This window comes from Suricata suricatta, chromosome 8 (genome assembly GCF_006229205.1).
Source record: "Suricata suricatta isolate VVHF042 chromosome 8, meerkat_22Aug2017_6uvM2_HiC, whole genome shotgun sequence".
In the NCBI taxonomy this organism is placed as follows: Eukaryota; Metazoa; Chordata; class Mammalia; order Carnivora; family Herpestidae; genus Suricata; species Suricata suricatta.
The window spans coordinates 59,385,996-59,411,499 of record NC_043707.1 but is presented as its reverse complement, the minus strand read 5'-3'; the positions used below and the strand labels follow the sequence as shown (position 1 = coordinate 59,411,499).

At 38.7% G+C, this 25,504-nt stretch overlaps 1 protein-coding gene across 2 annotated transcripts in view; it reads left to right on the top strand.

Annotated features, from left to right (window-relative positions):
* Positions 1-25,504, top strand: part of MFSD14A (major facilitator superfamily domain containing 14A) — a 42,300-nt gene that overhangs the window by 7,434 nt on the left and 9,362 nt on the right. Inside the window, exons 2-8 of one of the 2 annotated variants that reach the window (XM_029946452.1) lie at positions 7,062-7,157; positions 15,164-15,226; positions 15,970-16,097; positions 18,028-18,142; positions 22,382-22,600; positions 22,876-22,989; positions 23,742-23,813. In XM_029946452.1, the coding sequence (XP_029802312.1) occupies positions 7,062-7,157; positions 15,164-15,226; positions 15,970-16,097; positions 18,028-18,142; positions 22,382-22,600; positions 22,876-22,989; positions 23,742-23,813 (807 nt within the window). The remainder of the gene's footprint in view (positions 1-7,061; positions 7,158-15,163; positions 15,227-15,969; positions 16,098-18,027; positions 18,143-22,381; positions 22,601-22,875; positions 22,990-23,741; positions 23,814-25,504) is intronic. The other variant, XM_029946453.1, reaches the window with a different exon arrangement.

The following is a 25,504-nucleotide window of genomic DNA, read 5'->3' as shown; positions in this document are numbered from 1 at the left end:
GGATTTAGGTAAGAGATTGATAGTTTACCTCTTCCTGCTGAGAGAGTTAAAGTGACTAACTTAATTTCCCTAGCAGCTCATTAACTGCATGATTAGGGCTATCAGTCTTATCCATGGTCATGAAATACCCTTTCTAGACCAGGTATTGTGCTATACATTAGTTACTGAAATGGAAAAAACTGGATCCCTGCTCTTAAAAGAGTTAACAGTCTGTGATAATGTATTCTGTCTAACTATTGAAACCAGCATAAAATAGATTTGGGCTCTAGAATTGCCTGGATAGACTTCATTCCATCTCTTATTTGCTATGTTAGACTATAACATGGAGATAATCATGTCCAGTTTGAAAGGCTGTCAGAACAGTAGGTGAGATTTTGAATGTAAGCCGTTGAAAGTTTCAGTAGTACTCTTTCATTACTGTGTTAATCTAGTGTATGTGTATCATAAATCTGTGTGATGACATGGTAGCCAACAGTGGGCTATCAGAGTGTAGAGGAGGGTATTAATAGAGGAAGTGGCAAGTTTATAATTAATAAAGATTTTAGTAGTGTTTAAATACAGTAACTATACTGAATACCTGTGGTGATAGAAGGGACTTACAGAGTAATTCACTTAAGTTCTACAGACATTTATTAAGCACCTTTGTGCTGTGCATGGACCAGATGCTCCAGCTCATAGGGGAGTAAAACATAGGGCCTGTCTCAGCAGAAGCTTAGAGAAGGTAAGTTTAGGCTAAATAAAATGAAGTTAAGATTTTACACAGTGAAATATAAATTTGTGGACATTACCTAGTGTTACAGGATAGAAAAAAAAATGATTTTAAAAGGCTTGGCCCAAAGCCTAGATGGTGAAGCCATCCTCTCTTACCAGTAGAAATTATAATTTGGAAAATGGGAATTAGGTTGGAGGGTGGAGGAGGAGAAAGGAGATTTTCCCTGACTTCTGAGGTTAAAGTTAGAGGCGATTGTCATGAAACCATAACTCCATGAGAGAGAAATTTCCCTGAATGGAGGACTTTTGGTATAGTAACTATTATGGTTGTAGGTGACATATTTATATTAAGATTTATCTCCTTCAGAATTTTTCGCTCAGAATTCTCTTAGCATCCTCAGCTCTTATCTGTTGATAATTTTCATTGTGATCTAAACTTTCTCTTCTTGATGCTTACTGGTCAGATATTTGCCCCTACTTGTCTGTTAACTTCCCCTGGTCTTTCTGCACAGGCCCCAACCCTGGTATTCTTTCTCTGTCCTGGAATTTTGCTTGTGGATAGATAGTCCATTAAAACCACTAGTGTTTGTGTCAAAAGTCCCACCTAGAAGTATTTGCATTTTAAATCAGTGAAACATTTGGAAAACTTGTCAATTTTATTAAGATCTTGTATTTTGAATTCATTCAAAGCAAAAAAAGTTGAATATGCATATAATATAGCTCTCAAAGCTATCAGTACTTTAGGACAAGCAAATATCCCTACCCACCCCCATCCCCTGCTTTAAAAAATGCATGCGCGCGCACACACACACACACACACACACGCACACACACGCACACACACGTTTTACTCCCAGTTCTGGGAAATAATGAGAGAATGGCTCAGAAGGGACAAGTATATGCAACTACCTATATTTTTCTATTCTTTAAAAAAATTTTTTTTTAATGTTTCTTTATATTTCAAGAGAGAGACAGTCAGAGAGCAAGCAGAGGAGAGGCAGAGAGAGAGAGAGAGGGAGATACAGAATCTGAAGCAGGCTCCAGGCTCTGAGCTGTCAGTACAGAGCCCAATGTGGGGCTCAAATTCACAAGCCTTCGAGCTGTGAGATCATGACCTGAGCTGAAGTCAGAGCCAACTGAGCCACCTAAGTGCCACCCTATTCCTAGTTTTTACATAGTTTTTCTCTTAAACATTTTCCTTGTATTTAAAGTATAAGGATGCCTATTAGAAAAGACTTAGAAAATTCAGAACAACATAATAAACAAGTTTGTGTCCTTTAAAAGTACTACCTAATATAATTAACATTCAAGTGAGTTTTTGTTTGTTTTTCATAGTTGAAATTATATATACAATTTTATATCCTGCTTTTACCTTTTTGTTTTATTTTCTTGCTTATATTTTTTAAATTTAACATTGCCATGAGCATTTCCACATATCATTAAAGATTATCCTTACACTGTTTTTGACTGCATATTATTACTAAAGGTTGAACGTTTAGATTTCCATATTTCCCAGTATAAATGATGTTGCCATGAACATCTTTTTGGTGGAGCCTTTTCTGAATGTTTGATTATTTCCATAGGATAGAATATTATTTGCTTTTTTTTTAATTATTTGTTTTTAATCTATTATATTTTTTGGTGTCTTAGTGCTCTTGCATTTTCTTATGAATGCTTTACACAGATATTAAATCTTTATTTCTTCCATATCTTCCTCAATGCGTTGCCTTCAAATTCAGCTAATGTTGTACATGTTTTTCTCAAACCAGTATGCCTAAAATGTATTAATCTTTTGTTCTTTCCGCTTTCCTCACTGCCTGGCTGACTAAGCCAGACACCGAAATCTTACCTTTTCATCTTTGATCTTCCCTTACTGTCCCCTGCTACATCTGGTCAACCACTGAGTCCTTTTGATTCACCCTCTCACGTGTTTTTTGTTTCCATTCACTTTGCTGCGTCCCTACCAGTGTTTTATTCTAGTTACTCTTACCTCTCCTGTGTGTTTCGTTTCCTTCCTTCCTTCCTTCCTTCTCTCCCTCCCTCTCTCTCTCTTTCTCTCTCTCTCTCTCTTTCTTTCTTTCTTTTTAAATGTTTGTTTTTGAGAGAGAGCATGAGCAGGGACGGGGCAGAGAGAGAGAGGGACAGAGGATCTGAAGTAGGCTCTGCGCTACAGCAGAGAGCCCAGTGTGGGGCTTGATGTGGGGTTTGATGTGGGGCTTGAACTCATAAACCATGAGATCATGACCTGAGCCGAAGTCAGAGAAGCTCAACCACTTAACTGACTGAGCCTCTCAGGGCACCCCCCTCGCCCCATCTTCCTCATGTATTTCTTCAATAGCTTGCTTTCTGGCCCTCCTCCCTTCCTCCCTTTCAAAGTCTTTGCCACAGTGTAGTGTAAATTAATATTCCAAGAAGACAGTCCTATCATGTGATGTTACCTTTTGTCTTGAAATGTTTCATTTACTCTGCTGCCTGAAAGTTAAAGGCCTTCATGTGACTTAAGGGGCTGAGAAGCGTTCCCTGACATTTTCCTCAACTGATTGAGTGATCTTCACTAAAACAGCCAGTTTTTAAAAATAATTAATTATTTTAATTTGCATCCAAGTTAGTTAGCATATAGTGCAACAATGACTTCAGGAGTAGATTCCTTAATGCCCCTTAGCATTTAGCCCACCGCCACCCCACAACCTCCCAGTAACCCTCTGTTTGTTCTCCATGTTTAAGAGTCTCGTATGTAAAAGAGTCACTTTTTTTTTAAATTTTTTTAATGTTTTATTTATTTTTGATACAGAGAGAGACAGAGCATGAGGGGGGAGGGGCAGAGAGAGAAGGAGACACAGAACTGGAAGCAAGCTCCAGGCTCTGAGCTGTCAGCACAGAGCCCGACGCGGGGCTCGAACCCACGAACATGAGATCTGACCTGAGCTGAAGTCGAGGCTTAACCGACTGAGCCACCCAGGCGCCCCAAAAGAGTCACTTTTAACACATCATTTTCCTCCACCTTTTTGGCTGTGTTTGTATATGCTTATACACATTGTTATATAATCATCGTCTTACTTTTTGTCAGTATTTCCCAAATAGTTTTACAAGGAATTTAAATGGCCATGAGATACTATCTGTTGTATGAAAGAAGGATTCTGTCAGGTTTGGAATACAGTGTTCATTGTATCTTCTTGGAAGTTCATAATGTAAATTAACATGTTAAGGGTCCTGAGAAGTTCTGGGCATTTTACTAAGTGCTGAGTATTTGTGGTGGTGACCAAAACCAGTGTGGAGCTTAGCAAATCCTATGGACAGGTTTTTTGTTTTTTTATTATTATTTTTTAAAATTTATTTTTGAGAGACAGAGACAGTGTGAGCAGGGGAGGGTCAGAGAGAGAAGGAGATACAGAATCTGTAGCAGGCTCCAGGCTCTGAGCTAGCTGTCAGCACAGAGCCCTGTGCAAACCATGAACCTTGAGATCATGACCTGAGCTGGACACTTAACTGACTGATCCACCCAGGCGCCCCCCTATGGACATGTTTTGACCTTATCTTAACAACTTGCTCTATCTAGTACTGCACATCACATCATCCCTTCCTTACGAAAACTGTTACTTTATCATCTGTAACACTGTATTCTTTTAAGTCTCCTGATATTTCTCTGATTTGTTTGTTTTTTTCATGGTTCATTTTCTCTGCTCACTACTTAATTGTTGGTGTTTCTTAGAGTCTGGTTTTAACCCAGTGTTGTTTTTCCACTTCATCTCCTAATAATCTCACCCACTCTAGTGGTTTCAAACATCAGAATCATGCTAATTGTTTTAGTCAGCCCTCAAAAAACAATAGACATCTTCAAGTACAAGAAGCAATGTCTTAGATAGGACCTGAAGTAAATGAGCCCGATGGTGGGTGGGAAAAGCTGGGAAGCTACTAGCTTCAACTAATAGACAACGAAGCTGAGAACTTGGAAGTCTTTGTTCACCCAGATTTATTAGGTGCTGCCAATTTCACGCCCTAAAGACTATCCATTCCCTCCCCTTCAGCATCCTTCCACTCCGTTTCATGCCCTCATCATGTCTTGTTTCAACTGATTGAAATAGCCTTCTTTTGCATGCGATTTGCTGCTCAGTTACAAACTCGAGGAAATCATCATGAGGTATTGAAAACAGCAGGTCCAGTCACACCATTCTCTTGCTTGAAACCCTTCGGTGGTTCAGTGTGTCTAATGGTGAGAGAAGCTCCTTAACCCGGCTCACATGCCCCCTACTCTTCTGTCTTCCTTTCTTTATTCCCTGCTGACTTTACTCCACATCAGCCTTAAACTGTCTGGCCCTTGTCTATTTCATTATGGTTTTCTCTGGTGAGATTGTCCACACTACCTCCTTTTCTTGCAATACTCCTTCCTTATTTCCTAACTTGTATGTATCTCTTTTATTGCATTTGCACATAAGCAGATGATTTATAATGGGGTTCCTTCCTCTCTAGACTGAATTCCTTGAGATCAGGGAGTATGTCTTAAGGTTTTTGTGACCCTGGCATCTCTGCCACACAGTAGGTGCTCTGTAAATGTTTGTTGAATGAATATTGAACAGATTCATTCCCAGCCATCATCCTTCAACTCTTGTGTCCCCCATTCTCCATCCCACCTCTGTGGTCTCAGGTTCCTAAACTGCAAATTCTACCAAATGGTTTTTCAGGGATCTAAATTCTGAAGGTTGGGAGAGTTACCTGTTTATTTAAAATAATGCTGATACATCATGACAATATTAAAAATGATGGGATATCATTTTTAGTATATAGAGAAATCCAAACACTTAATAGTTTCCACATAAAGCTATTGAATATACTTTAAAACTTAAGTATAATATTGTAATATGCATTGATTAAACTTGTCTTTTTATTATAGCAGCCTGTTAGTGGAGACTGAGTTAATGTTATAGGTCATTTGCTTTTCCATCAATTTAATATTTCCCTTAGAATATGAAATTTAACAACTGAAGTAGTTTTTTTTTTAATGTTTTTATTTAAATTTTTTTTGAGAGAGAGTGACAGAGCAGGAGTTGGGGAGGGTCAAAGAGACACAGAATCTGAAGCAGGCTCCAGGCTCTGAGCTAGCAGTCAGCACAGAGCCTGATGCAGGGCTTGAACCCATGAACTGTGAGATCATGACCGGAGCCAAAGTCAGCCGCGTAACCGACTGAGCCACCCAGGCACCCCTGAAGAAGTTCTTAAGACATTGCTTGCAACAGTATAAATGTAATTTTGTATTTTATTTCTTGAGAGAATCTTTTTTTTTAATTTTATTTGAGAGAGAGTGGGGGAAGGGCAGAGAGAAGAGAGAAAATCTCAAGCAGGCTCTGGACTGTCAGTGCAGAGCCACATGCAGGGCTCGATTCCACAACCCATAAGATCATGACCTGAGCCAAAATCAAGAGTCAGATGCCTAACTGGCTGAGCCACCCAGGTGCTTGTCTTGTACGTATCAAGTCCCAGACCTCTCACATATTCCTCTGGGACTGTTCTGCTTTTGAGCTGTGTTAGTATCTGTTATGTGCTTGCCACGTGCTTCATGTATGCTTTGGGATTAGTGCAGGAGCCTCCTGTGTGTGTTTATGTTTTTTCTTTTTTTTAAAGTTTATTTACTTATTTTGAGAGTGAGAGAGTGCAAGCAGAGGAGGGGCAGAGAGAGAGAGAGAATCCCATATGCAGGGCTCTGACTCTCAAACCATGAGCTCAGGACCTGAGCCGTAACCAAGTGACAGATGCTTAACCAGATGCTTAACTGACTGAGCCACCCAAGCGCCCCATGGAGTCTCCTGTTAATTGTCCTCAGTTTTGCCCCCTTGTCAAACTGATCTTTCTTACAACTTTCATCTGGTCACATGAATCTTATCATCCTTTAGTGACTCCCCCTTGCCTTCATATGTAGACTCATTTGCATGGAAGTTAGTCCTGTGTGCCTCTAGCTCATCTCTCCAACTCCCGGTGTGCAGCCCATGTTCTGGCTGCACTGCAGTGTAGGAGTCCTGAGTGCCTCCTGCTCTCAAGCCTTACAGCCTTTGTACAGGCCGCTGCCTTGATCTCTTGTGTTGGCCTTCCCACCTCCCACCCTCGTCTCTCTGTTTTTCATCTTTCAATGTTCCTCCTGGAAGTCTGATGTTCCCATTCCTACCCTGGATTCTGCACACTGTGCTCTTATAACGTATTTGTTTCCTTGTCTGTCCCTGTCACTTTGAGGACGGTGACAGCGAGTGTCCAGATGTTTGACATAATACCGATACATGTATGTTAAATAAATGTTGACTATTGCCATAATTGTTAGTAATTCTGGAATGCACTGTTAACTTTGTTAAAATCTGTTCTTATAGCCTCAAGGAATAGGTTCTCCTAGTGTTTATCATGCGGTTATCGTCATCTTTTTGGAGTTTTTTGCTTGGGGATTATTGACAGCGCCCACCTTGGTGGTAAGTAATCTTTTAACTTATTATGTACTTAAATTTTGTTCAGTTTTGGGGGAAAAATAGCCCTTTTCCCTTTTCACAGTCCATTCTTGCACCAATACTGTCAATTCTTCAAGTACTGTATTCTCCTGGTTTAGTTGTCTTTTCCAGCCTTTTCTTGTCCTTTACTGTTTGGGAAGGCTTGGCTGGGCGCAGTTCTTCTGCTGAATACCACACGTGGGGCAGCAGGGACTCAGCCCACACTCGGGACAGGGTGGACGGGATCCTTAAACTGTGATAGGCTTAGGAAAGATGGTATCTATGACCTGAGTCACTCAGCATTATTATTTTGAGATTCATTAATACTGTTGCATTTTCCAGATATAAGTTTCTCTTAGTTTAGGCTAAGGCTGTAAAGGTAACCATCTAAGAAGATCATTTCTTTTCACAGTCCTGAGCTGATTTTGCCCACATATTCCCAGGTTTGGAACCTTAGAAAAGACATCCTTGCCAGCCCAAACAATTCAGGTGATAGCTAGTTCTCTCCTTTTGGTGGGGAATAGAATGAACAAAGGAGTAGTTATGGCAGAAGTCTGTAATATCTTGAAAGATGTAGTTAGGTTAAATGTACAGTTTAGCAGATCTAGAAGAATAGAATTTTAGAGAAATATGCTTCCTTATATATTTTTTTAGATTGTTCATTGTTATACAAATGAGGTTTTTACAAAAAGTTTGTTTATAAATAAATTGGATGGTCATATAAGATTTATGTTTTAAGAAAGAAAATTTATATTCCATATATTTCCATATTTCTTATATGGCTACATAATCATTACTGGATCTATATAAAATCCATATGTTTTGTAATTATTTTGAATACCTAGGGTATATTGATGAGTACTGTTAAAACACAGTTCCGAAGGCAATACCAAGTAAATACAGCTTATTTATAAACCATGCATTGCAAGTGAGATTAGTTCCCTGAATAATAAGTTCCCTGACATATAACTGTAAGAATGTTGATTTGAATATGTTTTCACCGAGATTCTTTACTTTTTAAGAAACATCTACTTGTAATAAATAGGTCATCAGTTTCACTTTAATAGATGGTCAAGATTGAAATGTGGACTTTTAAAATATCTGATCTTTTTTTTAATTTAATAATTTCTGATGGAGTCTTTCAAAAGTTAATTTACACATTTCTTGCCTTCATAATCCATGTAGTCTGATTTGGAACTTGATCACATGATGCAAGTTCATTATGATGTTTGTAACTTCATTATATTGTAATAGCCTGATGTCATGGGCCACTGAGGTGCTGTGATAACTATGTGGTCTCACACTTTTCTGTTAGCTTTCCTAATGTTCTGGTGTGCTTTTTTTATAATCTACTACCAGTTTAACATATAAATGTCTGGGAGATCATCAGTCCTATGGTTTAAAGTACTTGAGCTTTGCAACAGTAAACAGATCATTTATATTTATGTTATGATGTGTCCTGGCACTGTCCTAGGCACTTTAAATACATTATCGCTTTTAATCCTGGGGTGAGGTATTAGCCTGATAATACAGTTGAGAAAATTAAGGTTTCGAAGAATTAAGCAACTTACTTGCTACTAGTATGAAGGTAAACTGCAGGGTTGGTCTTTGAAACTAGGCTCTCTCTGTTCCAGTGCTCAGCCTTAGGGGTGCTGGAGGTCAGCGGTTCATACCCAGATTTTAGAGGTTATTGGCAGTCCAAAAATAGCTAAGTAGAGAGATTAAAATGTTTTGGGTAAATTGTTCACAAGCCATCAAAAAAGCTTTTGGTGATAATGCCATATTTGTCAGCAGGATTTAAAGTGTGTCTGATTAAAAAAAAAGTGTGTATGACAGTTTTAAAAATATGCTTCCGGTTAATATTCTTTAGATATGTCTAGTTTTGTCTAACTTTGGTATTTTTCTTTTCTAATCAGAGACTGTCTTTAAGAACAAGGAAAGAATCTAGTTATTTAGACATAAAGGCTTAATTATTAGTCCTATTATATTTATTGGAAAACTAACTTTGTGCTTAGTATGTTTTTAATTTTTTTATTAACTAAAAAATGTTTAGTGCCTTTTTTTTTTTTTTTTACTTTTTTACATTTTTAAATACAGAATTGAATTCTGATCAGGAAAATGAAAGGTGCCAATTTGTTAGGACGTAATAATTTTTTTGTTGTTAGCATGATTATATTTTTTGTAATATTTAAACATTGCCAGTTATTTGATTTATATCAAGACTTCTTCCCCCATGGTTGTTATAACAGTTATACTTAATTCCCATATTTGTCCTTTATATCTGAATTTTTAAATGGCGAAACAAGTTCTGGTTACTAGGGAGGGTTGTCTGCAATACCATAGTCAGAAGTAATTCTTTACCTTTTTCAGTTTTACTTCATTAATATTTTTAAAGTCAGGCATCCTCAGGAAAGAAAACACTTAAATTTAGTGAAAATTAGGCTTAGAGTTTCATTTCTCTGTAATGTTTTTCTTACCTGTAATATATTCATGTTTTTAAATAATTGCAGTTTTTGTGTTTTATATTTTTCTCTTGTGTAATGGGGAAATCCTTGTGGGGATGGTGTGGGACAGACAGACCTAGGCAAAACAAGAATAGAGCTATAGATATTAGATTGATCAAAATGATGAAATTTGTTATATTCTAGGTACTTTCAGGTACTTCGGCCTTCAGGCACGGGATAAGAGATTTTGGCTTGAGGGTGAATTTTACTTTCCCCATTATAATAAATTAGCCAACCAGAGATAAACATTTACAGCAGTTAAAAATGTGCTGTTAGTGATTTTTTTTTTTTTTACTAGTGATATCAGTGATACTTGGGGAGTTTTTTGTCTTGTTGAAATCTGAATTTTCAAGGGTGAGGCTCAGACGTGTATTTTTTAGAAGTGATTCTCATATATTTAGTATATATCACTAATTAAGAACCAAATGTTAACTCAGTACAGGCTTAAAAACGCTTTTTGCTCATTTTGAAGCCTTTTATTGACAAATTTTTGTTGTTGACTTTGTTGGCAGTCTTCTTTATTCTGGACTCCTGTACTCATTCCCAGTCCCCCTGTGGGTGTGGCTGGGAGGTGAGCCTTGAGGTACAAGAAGGCGCCAAGTCATAGCACTTTGCCCTCTTTCTAAAAGTCAGTTAATCTTTAAACATTTTATGTCTTACATGTTTTGAAATGGATTATAAATGGTGCCTCCTAGAGGGTCACAGCTCTTAAGAGTGATTTAAAAAGGGAGAATGAGGATGAAGTATAATTCAGTTTATTTATATGTTAAATCAGTATCTTTCTTTCTATACATAGTTCTCAAAAATTAGAAAGTTTCAACGTTTTAAATTTCAGAGATATTCTTTGAATTAATTCACTTAACAGATAACCAATGTTAGGGTATATTTAATGATAATAAATGGGATTATGATGTTTGGGATTTATTAGCCTAAGTTATCAAAATTAATGTGAAATTAAAGAGTTTAAAAAAAATCCCATGTGGTTTCAAATATCCTTAAGTTTTAAACTCAAAGAACTTTTAGAACCTTGTATTCTCCTAGAACACAGCGAAAGAATTAAAGCTGTGTTTTATGTGAAGGGCCTGCCCAGGCGAGAATGGTAAATAAAGTCTTTACCAACAAGGGGTTTTACATTAACCACAAAAAAGAATTTTATACTGCCAAATATTTTTCAAGAGGGAGTGGATCTTCAGTCAGTGATGATTGATTGACTAAATAAGATATTATATAAAGAGAATTAATAACAATAAGTTTAGGCTCTGTAATGCTCAGAAGTGGGTTATTTTTTTGACTTATGTTTCTGAAAATGCTAGGCCAGTGTTTGATGGTCTAGGCTGCTGAGATGCACAGTTATGGAGTGAGACCAGACAAATTCACACCATTTCTTCTATGTAAAAGGCCTTGTAGCTTTTGCTATAGAGATAGTACTTTACTCTAAAAATTTTTTAAGTTTCATAAGTTATAAGATCTGTAAAATTTCTTGGGAAATGTTACACCTTTTCCTGTTCCACTCTAAATCTGGTGCTTAAAGAGCCTCACAGATCAACAATCTTTACATGTAAAAATTTTGTTAAAAAATCAGACAGGGAAGGGGTCCCTGGGTGGCTCAATCAGTTAAGAGTCTGACTTCGGCTTAGGTCATAGTCTCGTGGTTTGTGAGTTAGAGCCCTGCGTCAGGCTCTATGCTGCCAGCTCAGACCATGGAGCCTGCTTCAGATTCTGTGTCTCCCTCTCTCTCTTCCCCTCCCCCACTCACATTTTGTCTCTCCCTTGCTCAAAAATAAATAAACATTAAAAACAAATCAAACGGGGGCACCCAGGTGGTGACTCAGTCTGTTGAGCATGAAACTTCTGCTCAGGTAATGACCTTGCAATTAGCGATGCCCTGCATCAGGCTCACAGCTGTCAGCTTTTCAGCACAGAACTTGCTTCACACCCTCTGATTCCCTCTGTGACCCTCCTCTCACTTGCACTCTCCCAAAAATAAATATTAAAAAAAAAAAAAATTCAAACAGGGATTGGGGTGCCTGGGTGGCTTAGTGTCTGACTCTTGGCATTTAGTTCAGGTCATGATCTCACCGTTTGTGAGTACGAGCCCTGAGTTGGGGTCTGCACTGACAGTGTGGAGCCTGCTTGGGATTCTTTCCCTTCCTCTCTCTCTGCCCCTCCCTCTTTCTTTCTTTCTCAAACTAAATTAAAAAAAATCAAACAGGGATTTCTGTTTATCTTAATTTAACTATACTCTTTTAGGGGGTTATGAACGTTTTATGAAGGTTTTTATTTTGTAACAGCTAAATTGCATAATTGTTCTGTTATATTAAATCACTTTGAAAGCAGTATTATTAGATAATTATGAGCATTTAGTGAACAGTTCCTACATAAAGGTACTCTATGAGGCAGTAGTCAAGATAAAGATATATTAAATGCAAGGTATAATGGATACAGTGCCTGTCCTAAAGAAGTCTGAAATACAGTTGAAAGGAAATGTATAGTAAAAACACTGCACTTGATCTTAGCCAAAAGGCCGAGAAGCGATTGTATAGTAAAAACACTGAAAAATACTAGAGCTAAGTAACTCAGTATGTGGTGGAAGGAATTTCACAAACCCTCTGTGACTGTCACATGAGTGCTATAATCACTTACTTTGGCCCCTAAAGGAGAAATTGATTGCTTTGGACAGGAAAGTTTGGTAGCAGAGGAGCAATTTTCAGGGTTTGGGGATTGGCTCAGATAGAGAAGCTAAGGGGAACTAACATTCAAGAGGGAGAGGATGCATGTATAAAAGTGTGAATAGTGGAAAGCATGGGATTTAAAACAGTGAAGAGACCAGATTGATTGGAATGGACGGTGGCTGGGCAAAGCGAATCATTAGCAATAAGAGCTAGCATATTATAAAGCTGCTTGTACGTATTATGTTCTTCATTCTTTGTGACATAAGTTTTTTTATCTCTAGAAAGATTTGGCCCTTAGTAATTATTTTTTTACATGTTTCTTTTGAAAGAGAGAGAGGGTGCGCTCTTGCCCATGCCATGAGCACACATGTGGGGGCAGGGCAGAGAGAGGGAGGGAGGGAGGGAGAGAATCCCTAGCAGGCTGTGCACTTTCAGTACAGAGCCCGATGTGGGGCTTGAACCCATGAACTGTGTGATCATGACCTGAAGTATATCAAGACACTCAACCAACTGAACCATCCAGGTGCCCCAGCCCTTTAATTATTGGAAGAAAACTAGATTTGATCTGTTGCAAAAGGTTTCGGGATATCCCTGTAAGGAATTTCAGTCTTTTCCTTTAGTTCAAGAATTGGCAAACTATGTCCAGAGCAGATATTATAAATCTTGTTAGTAGCCTATTTTTCTTTTTTATTTTTTTAAAGCTTATTTATTTATTTTGAGAGAGAGAGTGCGCGCACAAGCACAGGAGGGGCAGAGAGAAGGGAGAGAGACAATCCCAAACAGGCTCCATGCTGTCAGCTCAGAGCCCGACTTAGGGCTCAAACTCAGGAACTGTGAGATACCATGACCTGAGCTGAAACCAAGAGTTGGACATTTAACCAACTGAGCCACTCAGGCACCCCAGGAGCCTGGTTTTCTTTTTCTTTTTTAAAAATTTTTTAATGTTTATTTATTTTTGAGAGAGAGACAGAGTTTGAACAGACGAGGGGCTGAGAGGGAAGGAGACACAGAATTGGAAGCAGGCTCCAGTCTCCAGGCTATCAGCATAGAGCCTCATGCAGGGCTTGAACTCACGAACCATGTGATCATGACCTGAGCCAGAGTTGGATGCTCAACCAACTGAGCCACCCAGGCGCACCCTGTTTTTCTTAAATAATGTTTTATTTGGGAACAGCCACATCCATTCATTTACATATAGTCTATGGTGGTTTTTGCTGAGTTGAATACTGGTGATAGACTGTACAGCCCACACAAGTATTTGCTGTCTGGTTCTTTACAGAAAGTTTGCAGACCTGTTCTTTAGATCTGTAGGTCATTATTATTATAAGTAACAACAAGGTTTCTCATCCTCAGCGTTTTGACATTTTGGGCTGATTATTTGTTGTGAGGGGCTGACCCGTGTGTTGTAGGGTGTTTAGCAGCATCCCTATTCTCTACCTAGTAGATGTAGCTTACCACCTCTCCCCCCTCCCCCCACCGACAACCAAGTTTTGACAATCAAAAATGTATTGAGACATTGTCACATAACCCCTGGAGGTCAAAATTGCCTTCAGTTGAGTATAAAATATAGAGGGATGCCTTGGTAGCTCAGTTCACTTGAGCATCTGACTCTTGATTTCAGCTCTGGTCAGTGATCCCAGAGCCCCATGTTGGGTGCTTAAGAATGTCTCTCTTTTTCTCTTGGGGGCCCCCCCCCGCTCTGTCTCTCTAAAAATTAAATAAGTGAGATAGAAATAATCATTGAAAAATAAAATACAGAGACATAATAATATATGAATATCATAAGTATGTGGCCCATATTAATTATTTTCTTTGACTAAACGTTTCATTTTTAATTTTGTTTGTTTTTACATGTTGAGTTAATTTTTGTTAAATTTCTAGTTTTTGGCAGAAGAGTAACTGAAGAACAGGGAGCATTGTAATCCTTCTAAGGCTTTTCTTACAAGTACACGCAGCATAGTTTTGCTTCCTGAAGACATTTCACAACTTTCTTACTCCCCATGTTGTCATTCTCTCTTGTTTTTATTGAGAAATAGGATGGTATAATGAGGAAGCACTGGCTTTTAAGTTACTTCATCTGTACCGTGGTATTTTATCTAATCCATATGTCGTTAGAATGAAATAAAAGTATATAGAAAGCCTCTGACCCATACGCTGTAAAAATGGTAGCTGCTCCTTATTTTTTTTGGAGCCTTTACCTCCAGTTGCTTTTTCACCCAGTGGCTTCCCAGTGGTTCACTTGCTGCCCCTTGAACAAATTGATGCCATGTGGCTTGAGGCCAGGTCTTAGAATAACTTGTTACATGTTTTCATAGGTTGGGATTTCTTTTTCTAACTTTATGGTATCTTTCTAGATTCACTTTTTGGCAATTAAAATCGCCCTGTTCTCGATCTTAGGTAATCTACCTGTCTGTGAGGGAGTTGTCAGTTATATGTGGCAGACAGTGAAGACAATGCGTAGTGATGAAAAGCATGGACTTTCAAGCCTGACTTTCTGTGTTCAACTTTAGTTCTGCCACATACTAACTATGTAATTGTGTACAAGACAGTTAACCTCTGTCTGTATCAGTTTTCTTTCAGGGTCATTATGAGGAATAAGAGGAAATAATGTATGTAAAGTGCCCAATTTAGTGCCTTGTGACATAGTAAATGCCAAATAAATATTTTGTATTATTTAGTCACATGCATAGTGTCATACAAATCTGAAAATTTATCAAAGTAAAATTATTTGAAGAGATTTTTTAAATTGTAAATGTTTTAAGTTTTACTGGGACTAAAATGTGATACGAGGTTTTTATTTTCATTTTTTCTTTAGGTATTACATGAAACCTTTCCTAAACATACATTTCTAATGAATGGCTTAATTCAAGGAGTAAAGGTAGGACCAGTGATATATATATATATATATGCACATATACTTTTGTGTATATATGCACATATACTTTTGTGTGTATAATTCTGCCAGGATATTATTGTTAGTTAATGGACCAGTTCACTAAGTGTTACTTTTTACAATTATGAGTATATCTTGGGGACTTACTTAACACTTTTAAAATGAACTGCGTTGTAAATATGATTTGACTCAAATATAGCCAACTGTGTATAATGATAAACCAGATCATAACCGCTGTGTTTTATGTGTTGACATTTTTATTGCAGAATGCTTTTATAAACTAGCAACAAGAATATAGATTGAAAAAACTATTTAAAAAATGTGTAAATAAGTATAAAACTGTATGATAAAGTCTTAATTGTTGTATATACTCTTTACTCTTCATTCCATTTGATCAACAAGATTTATAAACAGGTAATTAGCCTGTGGATATAAAAGCAGATAGTTAAGATGATATTCTTTCTAGAGTTGCTAATGTGAAATTATTGTGATTGAGAATTGATTAGAGCATTTCATATTAATATGCAATCAGAGTCCTTCAGGTGATTTTAGACAGTCTTCGGGGAGTTTTAAATTCTATTTCGAGGAGAAATAAGTTATCTAAAGTTTTGTGATAATTATACTTATGTTAGAGATAAACTTTAAAAAAATTCTTCTATCGTAGTAGAATGATTTCTTCTTGGCTCATTGATAAACACAATATATATGTTTTCATTTCCTTTTTTTAGGGTTTGTTGTCATTCCTCAGTGCCCCACTTATTGGTGCTCTTTCTGATGTTTGGGGTCGGAAATCCTTCCTGCTGCTAACAGTATTTTTCACATGTGCCCCAATTCCTTTAATGAAGATCAGCCCATGGTATGTACATAATCAGATTATTGCAGTTAAACATCATTGTGTTCATTGTTTTCTGAACATTCCTTTATTACTTTCACTTTTTTGCCATCTTACCTATTTAGTTTTTAATATTATTCTTCCAGCACATTTATTCTTTGACAGAGTAGAGGGCCCTAAAAAACACAGTGGCTAAGTAATAGCTTAAAAGGTTATAGAACTGCTAACATACATTCGGACCGCTACTGTAGGAAGTATGTAGACTATTGGCTAATCCTTTTTAGGATTTCACAGCTCAAAATAATAGTTGCTTTAACATCAAGGGAACTTATTTCTTTCTCCATATAAAAGAAGTCAGGAGTTGAGCAGCCCAGAACGGGTGTGGCAGTTCTGAGGAACCAGACCTTTTCTATCTCTGTGCTCTCCCATCCTCTGCTCCTACCTCACAGCCCAGGATGGTGTCCGACCTCTCGCTTGTGTCACTCTTCACACAGAATTTGGAAGGAGTGGCTAGGATTGCAGAATGCCTTCCTGTATGGAAACTACAGAATTCCTACCCACTCTCTGCTTACATACGTTTGGTCAGATTTCAAGCATATGCTCCTCCTTGTTACAAGATGCTGGGCACGTGGCCATGCTAATTAAAATCAGGATATTTTCACACAGGAGAAAGGGAGGGAAGCTCACGATAAGAATGATTTTCCCAAGGTAACAGAGCTCAGTTTAGTTGTAGATTTATTAATTCTCTAATGTTCCACTCTACTGCATATTAATGTTAGTTAATTCTACATCATAGATTGGCTGTATTTCCATGGTTTTATCTGGAAAGGCTAAGGGTATATTAGGGGCAGGCTCTTCCTCTGGCAGGTTAGTTAGCTAGAATTCTAAAGGCCAAACTCCGGATGAACGCGAGTCACACAAATGAAATCTTAATTAAGGAGTCTAGAGGATGAATACAAAATTTGCTGTGGAAAGTAGTGTGTTAGAAAAAATTTAGTAAGCAGTAAAGCCCTAGTAGAATATTTTGAAAGTTCATTATGATTACACATGATTTTAAAACATTCAGCATGACAATAGAAATTTCTTATTCCTGGCCAGTTATTTTGAAATCATACATACTAAAATGCAGTTTGCTTTTTATTTATTTATGTTTATTTATTTATTTTGAGAGAGAGAGAGCGTGCCTACCCATGTGCTTGAGGAGGGGTGGGGCAGAGAGACAGAGGAAGAGAGAATGCCAAGCAGCCTCTGCCCTGTCAGTGTGGAGCCTGATCTGGAGCTCAAACTCATGAACCGTGCAATCATGACCTAGCTGAAATCAAGAGTTAAACACTTAACTGACTGAGCCACCCAGATGCCCCTGTAGGAGCTGTTTTTAAAATAGCTATGTTCACTCTTCATAGTAATTATTCTCAGTTTCATTTGTGAATACTGCCATACAGGTTTCTGCTATGTGAAGAGCGAGTTGTTTATTTTGCCAACATTTGAAAAGCTAAAGATAGCTTATAGAATAACATCTAGTTTCTATATATGTGGCATAAAATAAATATAGTGTAACTTGTTCCTTCATTTTATTTACTGAATTTTGTTTTTTGTGTAGTGCTGTGGTAGGAAATAGTAATGGATGAATTATAATAGAGTTTAGTTTGTTGCTGTTTTTCGTAGAAACAACAACAAAGCCATTTTAACAGTTCAATACTTGGGTCAAATACTGACCTAAATATATTTTAAGTATTCCTGCTTTGTAGTGGAATTGTTTTTGAAGGGCCACTTGTAATGCTGTGTTTTCATTATATCTATGGCTTGTGATTTATAGATGACTTAATCCATGAACTATCTTAGTAAGCCGTTGATGGAAATAAGCTATTACTCTAACTCACTTATAGAAATAAAGGAAGGTTAAGGTAATGGTAATTATTCTGTTTTTTTTTTGTCAATTGTCTTTATATCCTAGGTGGTACTTCGCTGTTATCTCTGTTTCTGGGGTTTTTGCAGTGACTTTCTCTGTGGTGTTTGCATATGTAGCAGATATAACCCAAGAACATGAAAGAAGTATGGCATATGGACTGGTATGTGTGTTTATTCTATTTGTATCTATAGGAAAATACGATTTTTTAATTATTTCATATTACAAAGAGTGCAAGCCTTTGCATTACAAAAAAAAAATTTTTTTTTTTTTGCATAAAAACCTTCCATAATAAAACCATCCATTACATTAATGGATGGCTTATATGAAAAGTTTTTGCAGGCATATCTGGGGGCCTCAGTCAGTTAAGAGTCCCACTCTTGATTTTGGCTCAGGTCACAAGCTTGTGGTTCATGAGTTCAAGCCTTGCATTGGGCTCTGTGCTGACAGCAGGGGCCTGCTTGGGATTCTCTCTCCCTCGCTGTCTTGCAAAAATAAATAAACAAGCATTTAAAACAAATTTAAAGAATGTTTTTGTCAATACAAAGACTTGTGAGTTTTGATACTTTCAGCATTAGTCATATATATATGTCAGACTTGAAATCATAGAATATTTTTACCTTATAGAAGCTCTCTCTGAAATAATACTGAAAATAAATTATTTAGTGTCATGAGTTTAAAGCATTAATGGCTACTCTAAAATGAAGTAGGCTAGTATCTAGGTCAGGTATCAGCAAAACTTTTCTGTGGCTTTGTGGGCCACACACAGTTTCGTTCATATTTGTTTTTGTGTGTATCTCTTTACAAATTTAAGAACTATCTTAGCTGGATTTGACCCATAGGTGGCAGTTTGCCGACCTCTGAACACTGTTTTGGGAAATGAGTTATTCAGTGGCATTATAGTCAGCTATGTGTCAAATCTAGGAAGAAATAGTTAATACGGTCATAATAGATCATTATTAGATAGCCAGAAGTAGGATAGTGATGAATTTCAGTAAATACAGGACAAGCATATTTTTTTAACGTTTATTTATTTATTTTTGAGAGAACATGTACGTGCGTGCAGGGAGAGGCAGAAAGAGAAGGAGAGAATCTCAAGCAGGCTCTGTACTGTCAGCCCAGAGCCTGACATGGAACTCCATCCCATGAACCATGAGATTGTGACCTGAGCTGAAATCAAGCCACCCAGGAGTTGCAGGACAAGCATCTTTTGATAAATAAGGACTGAATATTATGTCAGCTGAATCTTAGTTTTACAAGAGACTGTCTTTGGGGTGCCTGGTGACTCAGTCGGTTAAGTATCCGACTTCGGCTTAGGTCATGATCTCACGGTTTGTGGGTTCAAGCGCCACATCAGGCTTTGTGCTGACTGCTCAGAGCCTGGAGCCTGTTTCGGATTCTGTGTCTCCTGTCTCTCCCTGCCCTTTGCCTTCTTGCACTCTGTCTCTCTCAAAAATAAGTAAAATTAATTTAAAAAAAACCAAGAGACTGTCTACTTTGATTCAAAGACACTGTATAACAAAGATTCATGGAATTAGGAAGTTTTGAGGAGAAATACCTATAACGAGAAACTTAAAAAATAACTGAAGAACATTAAATGACACAAAATTGATGATGATCAGGAATTTTAAAATTTGTTTGTTTATTTTGAGAGAGAGCAGGGGAGGGGCAGAGAGAGAGGTAGAGAGAGAATCCCAAGCAGACTCTGCACTGTCAGTGCAAGACCTGACTTGGCACTCGAACTCACAATCTGTGAGATCGTGACCTGGGCCTAAACTAAGATTCGGACTCTTAACTGACTGAGCCACCCAGGTACCCCAAAAATTTTTAAATAGCTTTATTGAGATATAATTTACATACCATAAAATCCATCTCTTTTATGTGTATAATTCAGTGAATTTTAGTAAATTTTTACAGTTATGCAACCATGACCACAATTCGGTTGTTTTTATTAAAAGTATTTTTTTCATAGCCAGATCCTTCAAATGAATAATTTTCTTTTTTTTTTTTTAAGATTTCTTTAAATGTTTATTTATTTTTGAAGGAGAGAGAGAGCGTGAGTGGGGGAGGGCAGAGAGAGAGGGAGACCTAGAATCTGAAGCAGGCTCCAGGCTCCGAGCTGTCAGCACAGAGCCCGACGTGGGGCTCGAGCTCACGGACTGTGAGATCATAGCTTGAGCCGAAGTCGGATGCCCATTCAACTGAGCTACCCAGGCACCCCGAAATTAATAATTTTCAACCTGGAGGCTTTATATATTAAAGGCATATTCCATCAAATGATAAGTAATTCTTACAAAAATAATATGGATGCAGCTAACACTGGGGAAAGTGTTCTTTGTGGTTGGTCCTCTCTCTGTCTAACCAGGAAAGTTAGGCCACAAGGTGGGGAGAATGGAAGAGAAGGGAAATGTCATGAAACACCTGCACTCTAATTGGGCCTGTGCTCACTGCAGCAACGGTCTACATGAACACCTCCGGATACCTCAGCGACCCTCACAGCGAGAACCTTTGCGCCTTTGTCCACTTAAGTTCCAGCACCCTGCTCATACCCAGGTTCCTCTGAGACCACAGCCCACTATATTTAATTTGCCAGGACTCCCATAACAAAATACCACCACCATCCAGTTTTAGAACATTTCCATCAGCCCAGAGCCCATACGTCCTCTGTCTCCACCACTCACCTCAGGCAACCAACTACCAGTCTTTCTGCGTTTGTAGTGTTGCTTTGGATAGAAATTTCATGTAACTGAAATGGTACAACACGTAGTCTTTGGGTCTACACTAAGCATAATCTTTTGAGGTTCATCCATGTTGATGTATTTATCAGGACTTCCTCTTCCATTGTATGGAATCTACTACATTTGCTTGTTCATCAGCTGGTGGACACTTGGGTCAATAGCTAGATGCTTAAAGGTATTAGAATGTTAGTTATGTACTTAACCAATAATTGACCTTTGGAAATCGAATTGCTTCTTTTGAGCAGTTTTTAATAAACAACTACAAGTAAGCACTCCTGTGAAGTTAGATCCTCCATCAAAATGTCGAAGGTGGCCTAGAAACAGAATAAAGCATAGGGTGGGGGACAGAAACTCTTGCACTGCAACATTAATCCCTAATTATCCTCTACAGAGTGTAGTGTCTGTGAGGTGTTACTTGCTGTCACATCTGCTGATGTGCAGGCCATTTTATCTAGTAGGCCAGACATGTCTGAGATTAAATTATACTTTGTTTTTTAAAGTTTATTTACTTATTTTGAGAAAGAGCACATGTGCGTGTGGGAGGGGCAGAGAAGGAAAGAGAGAATCCCCAGCAGGCTGCCTGGAGCCTGATGTGAACAGACATGGGGCTTGAACTCATGAACTATGAGATCATGACTTAAACTAAAAAGGAGTCAGACACTTAACCAACTGAGCCACCCAGGGGCCCCAGAATTAAGTTATTCTTCACCTGTGTCCTCTTTAATCTGCATCTTCACGAGGTGTATGGACTTCTCAAAGTTTCACAGAGACATGGTTAGTGATGTACTAACTGCCAAGGATCTGTGGTCCTATCCTTCCTAACTCTACCACCTAAAGAGGTCACCAGGCTCAGGGTTTTTTTGTTTTATTTTTTTTGGTCTTTTATTTTGAAAGACACAACCAGAGAGTGAGTGGGGGAAGGGCAGAGAGAGAAGGAGACTCAGAATCGGAAGCAGGCTCCAGGCCCTGAGCCGTCAGCACAGAGCCCACCGTGGGACTCTTGACCCCACGTACTGCAAGATCATGACCTGAGCCGAAGTTGGACGCTCAGCCGACTAAGCCACCCTTGCTTCCCGCCACGTTCAGTTTTATAGTAGCGCTTAACACTCCCTGATGAGGAGATAAATGTCAAAGTCTTTAAGCTTTATTTCAGCCCAGTCTTAAGTATGCATCAAGGTAAACATTTTATTTCAGTACTGGGGAACAAAATCATAGTGACTTCTATCAGGCCATTACACTTTTTAGTTAAGAGTCTATTTTTTTTAATGTTTAACATTAATGTTATTTTTTGAAAGAGAGAGAGCGAGAACATGAGCGGGGGAGGGGCAGAGAGAGGGACACAGAATCCGAAGCAGGCTCCAGGCTCTGAGCCGTCAGCACAGAAGCTGATGTCGGGGGTCAAACTTGTGAATTGCAAGATCATGACCTGAGGCAAAGATGGACACTTAACCAACTGAGCCATCCAGTTGCCTCAAGAATCTAATTAATTCTTAAACAAAAAATCTAATTCTTTTCTCTTCTTGTAGAAGAAGGGAGTCTTAAGACAAATGCAGGGCCAGGAGAGGGAGGGCACCGCAGCGGGACTGACGTAAACTGAGCTGTCTGGTGTTGAGCAGAGGCCGGCTGTCCGGACTGATCTCTTCCTTGACTCTGACGTGCTGCAGGTGTCAGCAACATTTGCCGCAAGTCTGGTAACGAGCCCTGCCATCGGAGCGTACCTGGGACGAGTGTACGGGGACAGCCTGGTGGTGGTCCTGGCCACGGCAATAGCGCTGTTAGACATTTGTTTTATCCTTGTTGCCGTGCCGGAGTCGCTGCCTGAGAAGATGCGGCCGGCGTCGTGGGGAGCACCCATTTCCTGGGAACAGGCTGACCCCTTTGCGGTAAATGTTTGTTTTCTCCTTTGGCAAGAAAAGGGAATGTATGATTCAGTGCAATATTAATATTTTGTTGTGGATGTTTCTTTGGGGGAAACGTCTTGACAGATTTTTAGAAATATTTTGAAATACTTTTTGGAATAGTTTGGGGAAGATGAAATACATTTTTAAAAGATAGCTAAGTGTCTATATGGGCCCTGCCGGAAGATAACACTGCATATTCTTAAGCGCAGTTCAGTGTTTGGGTGTAAAACCTTATATCTGTCTTTTTCTTATTCTAGTCCTTAAAAAAAGTGGGCCAAGATTCCATAGTGCTGCTAATCTGCATTACGGTGTTTCTCTCTTACCTACCGGAGGCAGGCCAATATTCCAGCTTCTTTTTATACCTCAGACAGGTAAAATCCTATTCTGCCACGGTGGGCTTTTCTTCCAACGTGTAGTGCCTTAATAACAGAAATATTTCATCTCGAGCGTACTATCGGAGAAGGGACTGTTTAAATGAGTCCTGTTTGGTGAATAATGGCTCACTGGAATTCCTGTGTAGTGGGGTTGGTGTTCCGTATGCATATCCCTTAAGACTTTTGGCTTATGCAGAAGGATAGAATTATCCTGTCCATGTGTGTGGCTTGAGTTTATGTGTTGCGTATGGACACGACGGGATGCTTATCCTCCATTTACTTACTCCAGCCTCTTTGTGGTACAGAGCGTGGATTGGGAAAGGAGCTAGCCACATGAGAGCCTTAGTTTTTTCTCTTTGACGCTGATCTTAACTAAGCACAATCATCCCTTTATCAAGACCTGTAAAAAGCACAAAAGAGCACAATATTTATTTGTAAAATGGATTCTGAGCGCTCGATAGCTGTCTCCAATTTATTAAATCTAAGTCTATATCAAGGGACTTAGATTTACCTAATCTAAATTAAGTGGCTTTTATTTTTAGTATGTTAATAGTTGTTACGATTGGGTTCTCAGTGAAAGATTCTTCCTCTGAAAAATTCTTTGGTTAGAAATGAGCTGTATTTTCTTTTTCTGATGTTAATGTACAAGTAGTTTGATGCCCGTTTGATGTTAATGTACAAAGAGTTGCATTAGTATGGTATTTGTTGTGCTTTTTTACTAATTGATGTTTTTTCTGGAAATGTCCTAGATAATGAAGTTTTCACCAGAGAGTGTTGCAGCATTTATAGCAGTTCTGGGCATTCTTTCCATCATTGCACAGGTGAGTTTCCTCTCAGTTAGCGTGATGAGATGGTTGCTCCTGGTTGATCCCCCACCTGGGGCCTTTGTGGCACTCAAGTGACATTTTCTTGGTGGAGTCACTGGCGTCAGGAATCTGCAGGTTTGCAGGTTTAGGATTTGCAGGTTTAGAAACGCCCTATTTTGTTAAGTGTTGTTAGTCTTGATCAGATTTTGGGGACGGACACATATTAGTCAATATATGATGTATAAACCAGAAGGATAGTTTGATTTACACAAGAGTATACACCTGTATGAAGTCAAATATTTGAAACAATTTTTTTAATATTTATTTAAAAAAAATTTTTTTTGTTTATTTGTTTTTGAGAGAGAGACCGAGTGCAAGTGGGGGAGGGGCAGAGAGAGAGGGAGACACAGAATCTGAAGCAGGCTCCAGGCTCTGAGCTGTCAGTGCAGAGCCTAATGTGAGGCTTGAACTCATGAGTTGTGAGATCATGACCTGAGCCAAAGTCAGACGTCCAACAACTGAGGCATCCAGGTGCACCAAAGTCAAAAATTTTTTACTAGTCCTTAAATATTTATTGAATACCTACCACGTGCCAGGTACTGGGGATGTACCAGTGAACTTAAGTAAATCCCTGCTGTCGTAGAGTTTGCATTCCTGCAGATAACACAAAATTAATAAACATGTCCATGCAAATATATCAGGTATAATGAAACTATAATGAAAAATGGTACTGGGAATCTAGAGCGTGACTAGGGGCTGGGTGTTATTTTATCTGGAACGGTTGGGAACATTTGAGCAGGAACCCAAAAGAATGAAGAACACGCCATGGGAATATCTGGCAGCAGGAACAGAAAAAAAAGCTCTCAGGACAGACTGTACCTGGCACGTGTAAGAACCAGCCAGGAGCCGGGTACGGCTCTCGCACAGTGAGCAAGGCAGAGACCTTGAAGAAATGGAATCTGAAAGGTGGCGGGGAACCAGATCATCTATGGCCTCGCGGGCTGTCCTAAGATTCAAAAGGAAGATAGGAAGCCATTAGACGGTTTTGAGCAGAGGACTGACCTGAACTCTTTGTCTTGGAAACCCAGTTGGTAGCCACTGGTTGTTTGATGAATAAGATACTAATCAACCCAGGAGTTTGGATCTCCTTAGATGTTTCACCTTGGCCTCCAAACTGTCTCTGTCCCACAATCAAGTACTGTGCTCCAGTGACCAGAATTTTCTCAGTCAATCCTTTCTGTGAAAAAGCCCCACATGTTTCTTCCTATTTGGATCTGTTTTTTCTAGACTCTGTAGATGATCTAATCTAACACTCTTTCCCATCTTAGATCCAGTCTTCCTAGATTATAGCTTTATTTTTTCTTAAAATGAAAGGCAGGGTCCATTTAATAGGACTTTAGTATCATCTCTTAGGTGTAGGATTCCTTCTCTAGATCTCATCATTTATGAATTTTTCGGGTCTAGTGATAAATTTCAAAATTAAATTTAGGGGACGCCTGGGTGGCTCTGTCGGTTAAGCGTCCGACTTCGGCTCCTGTATCTCCCTCTCTCTGACCCTCCCCTGCTCTTGCTGTCTCTCTCTGTCTCTCAAATATAAATAAAAAACATTAAAAAAAAATAAGAGCTGAGAATCCCGAGGGGCAGACCTGTGAATCCAGGTGGGGACGTGGGGGGGGTTGTATTTGGAGCACGCATAGTGCCTGGAG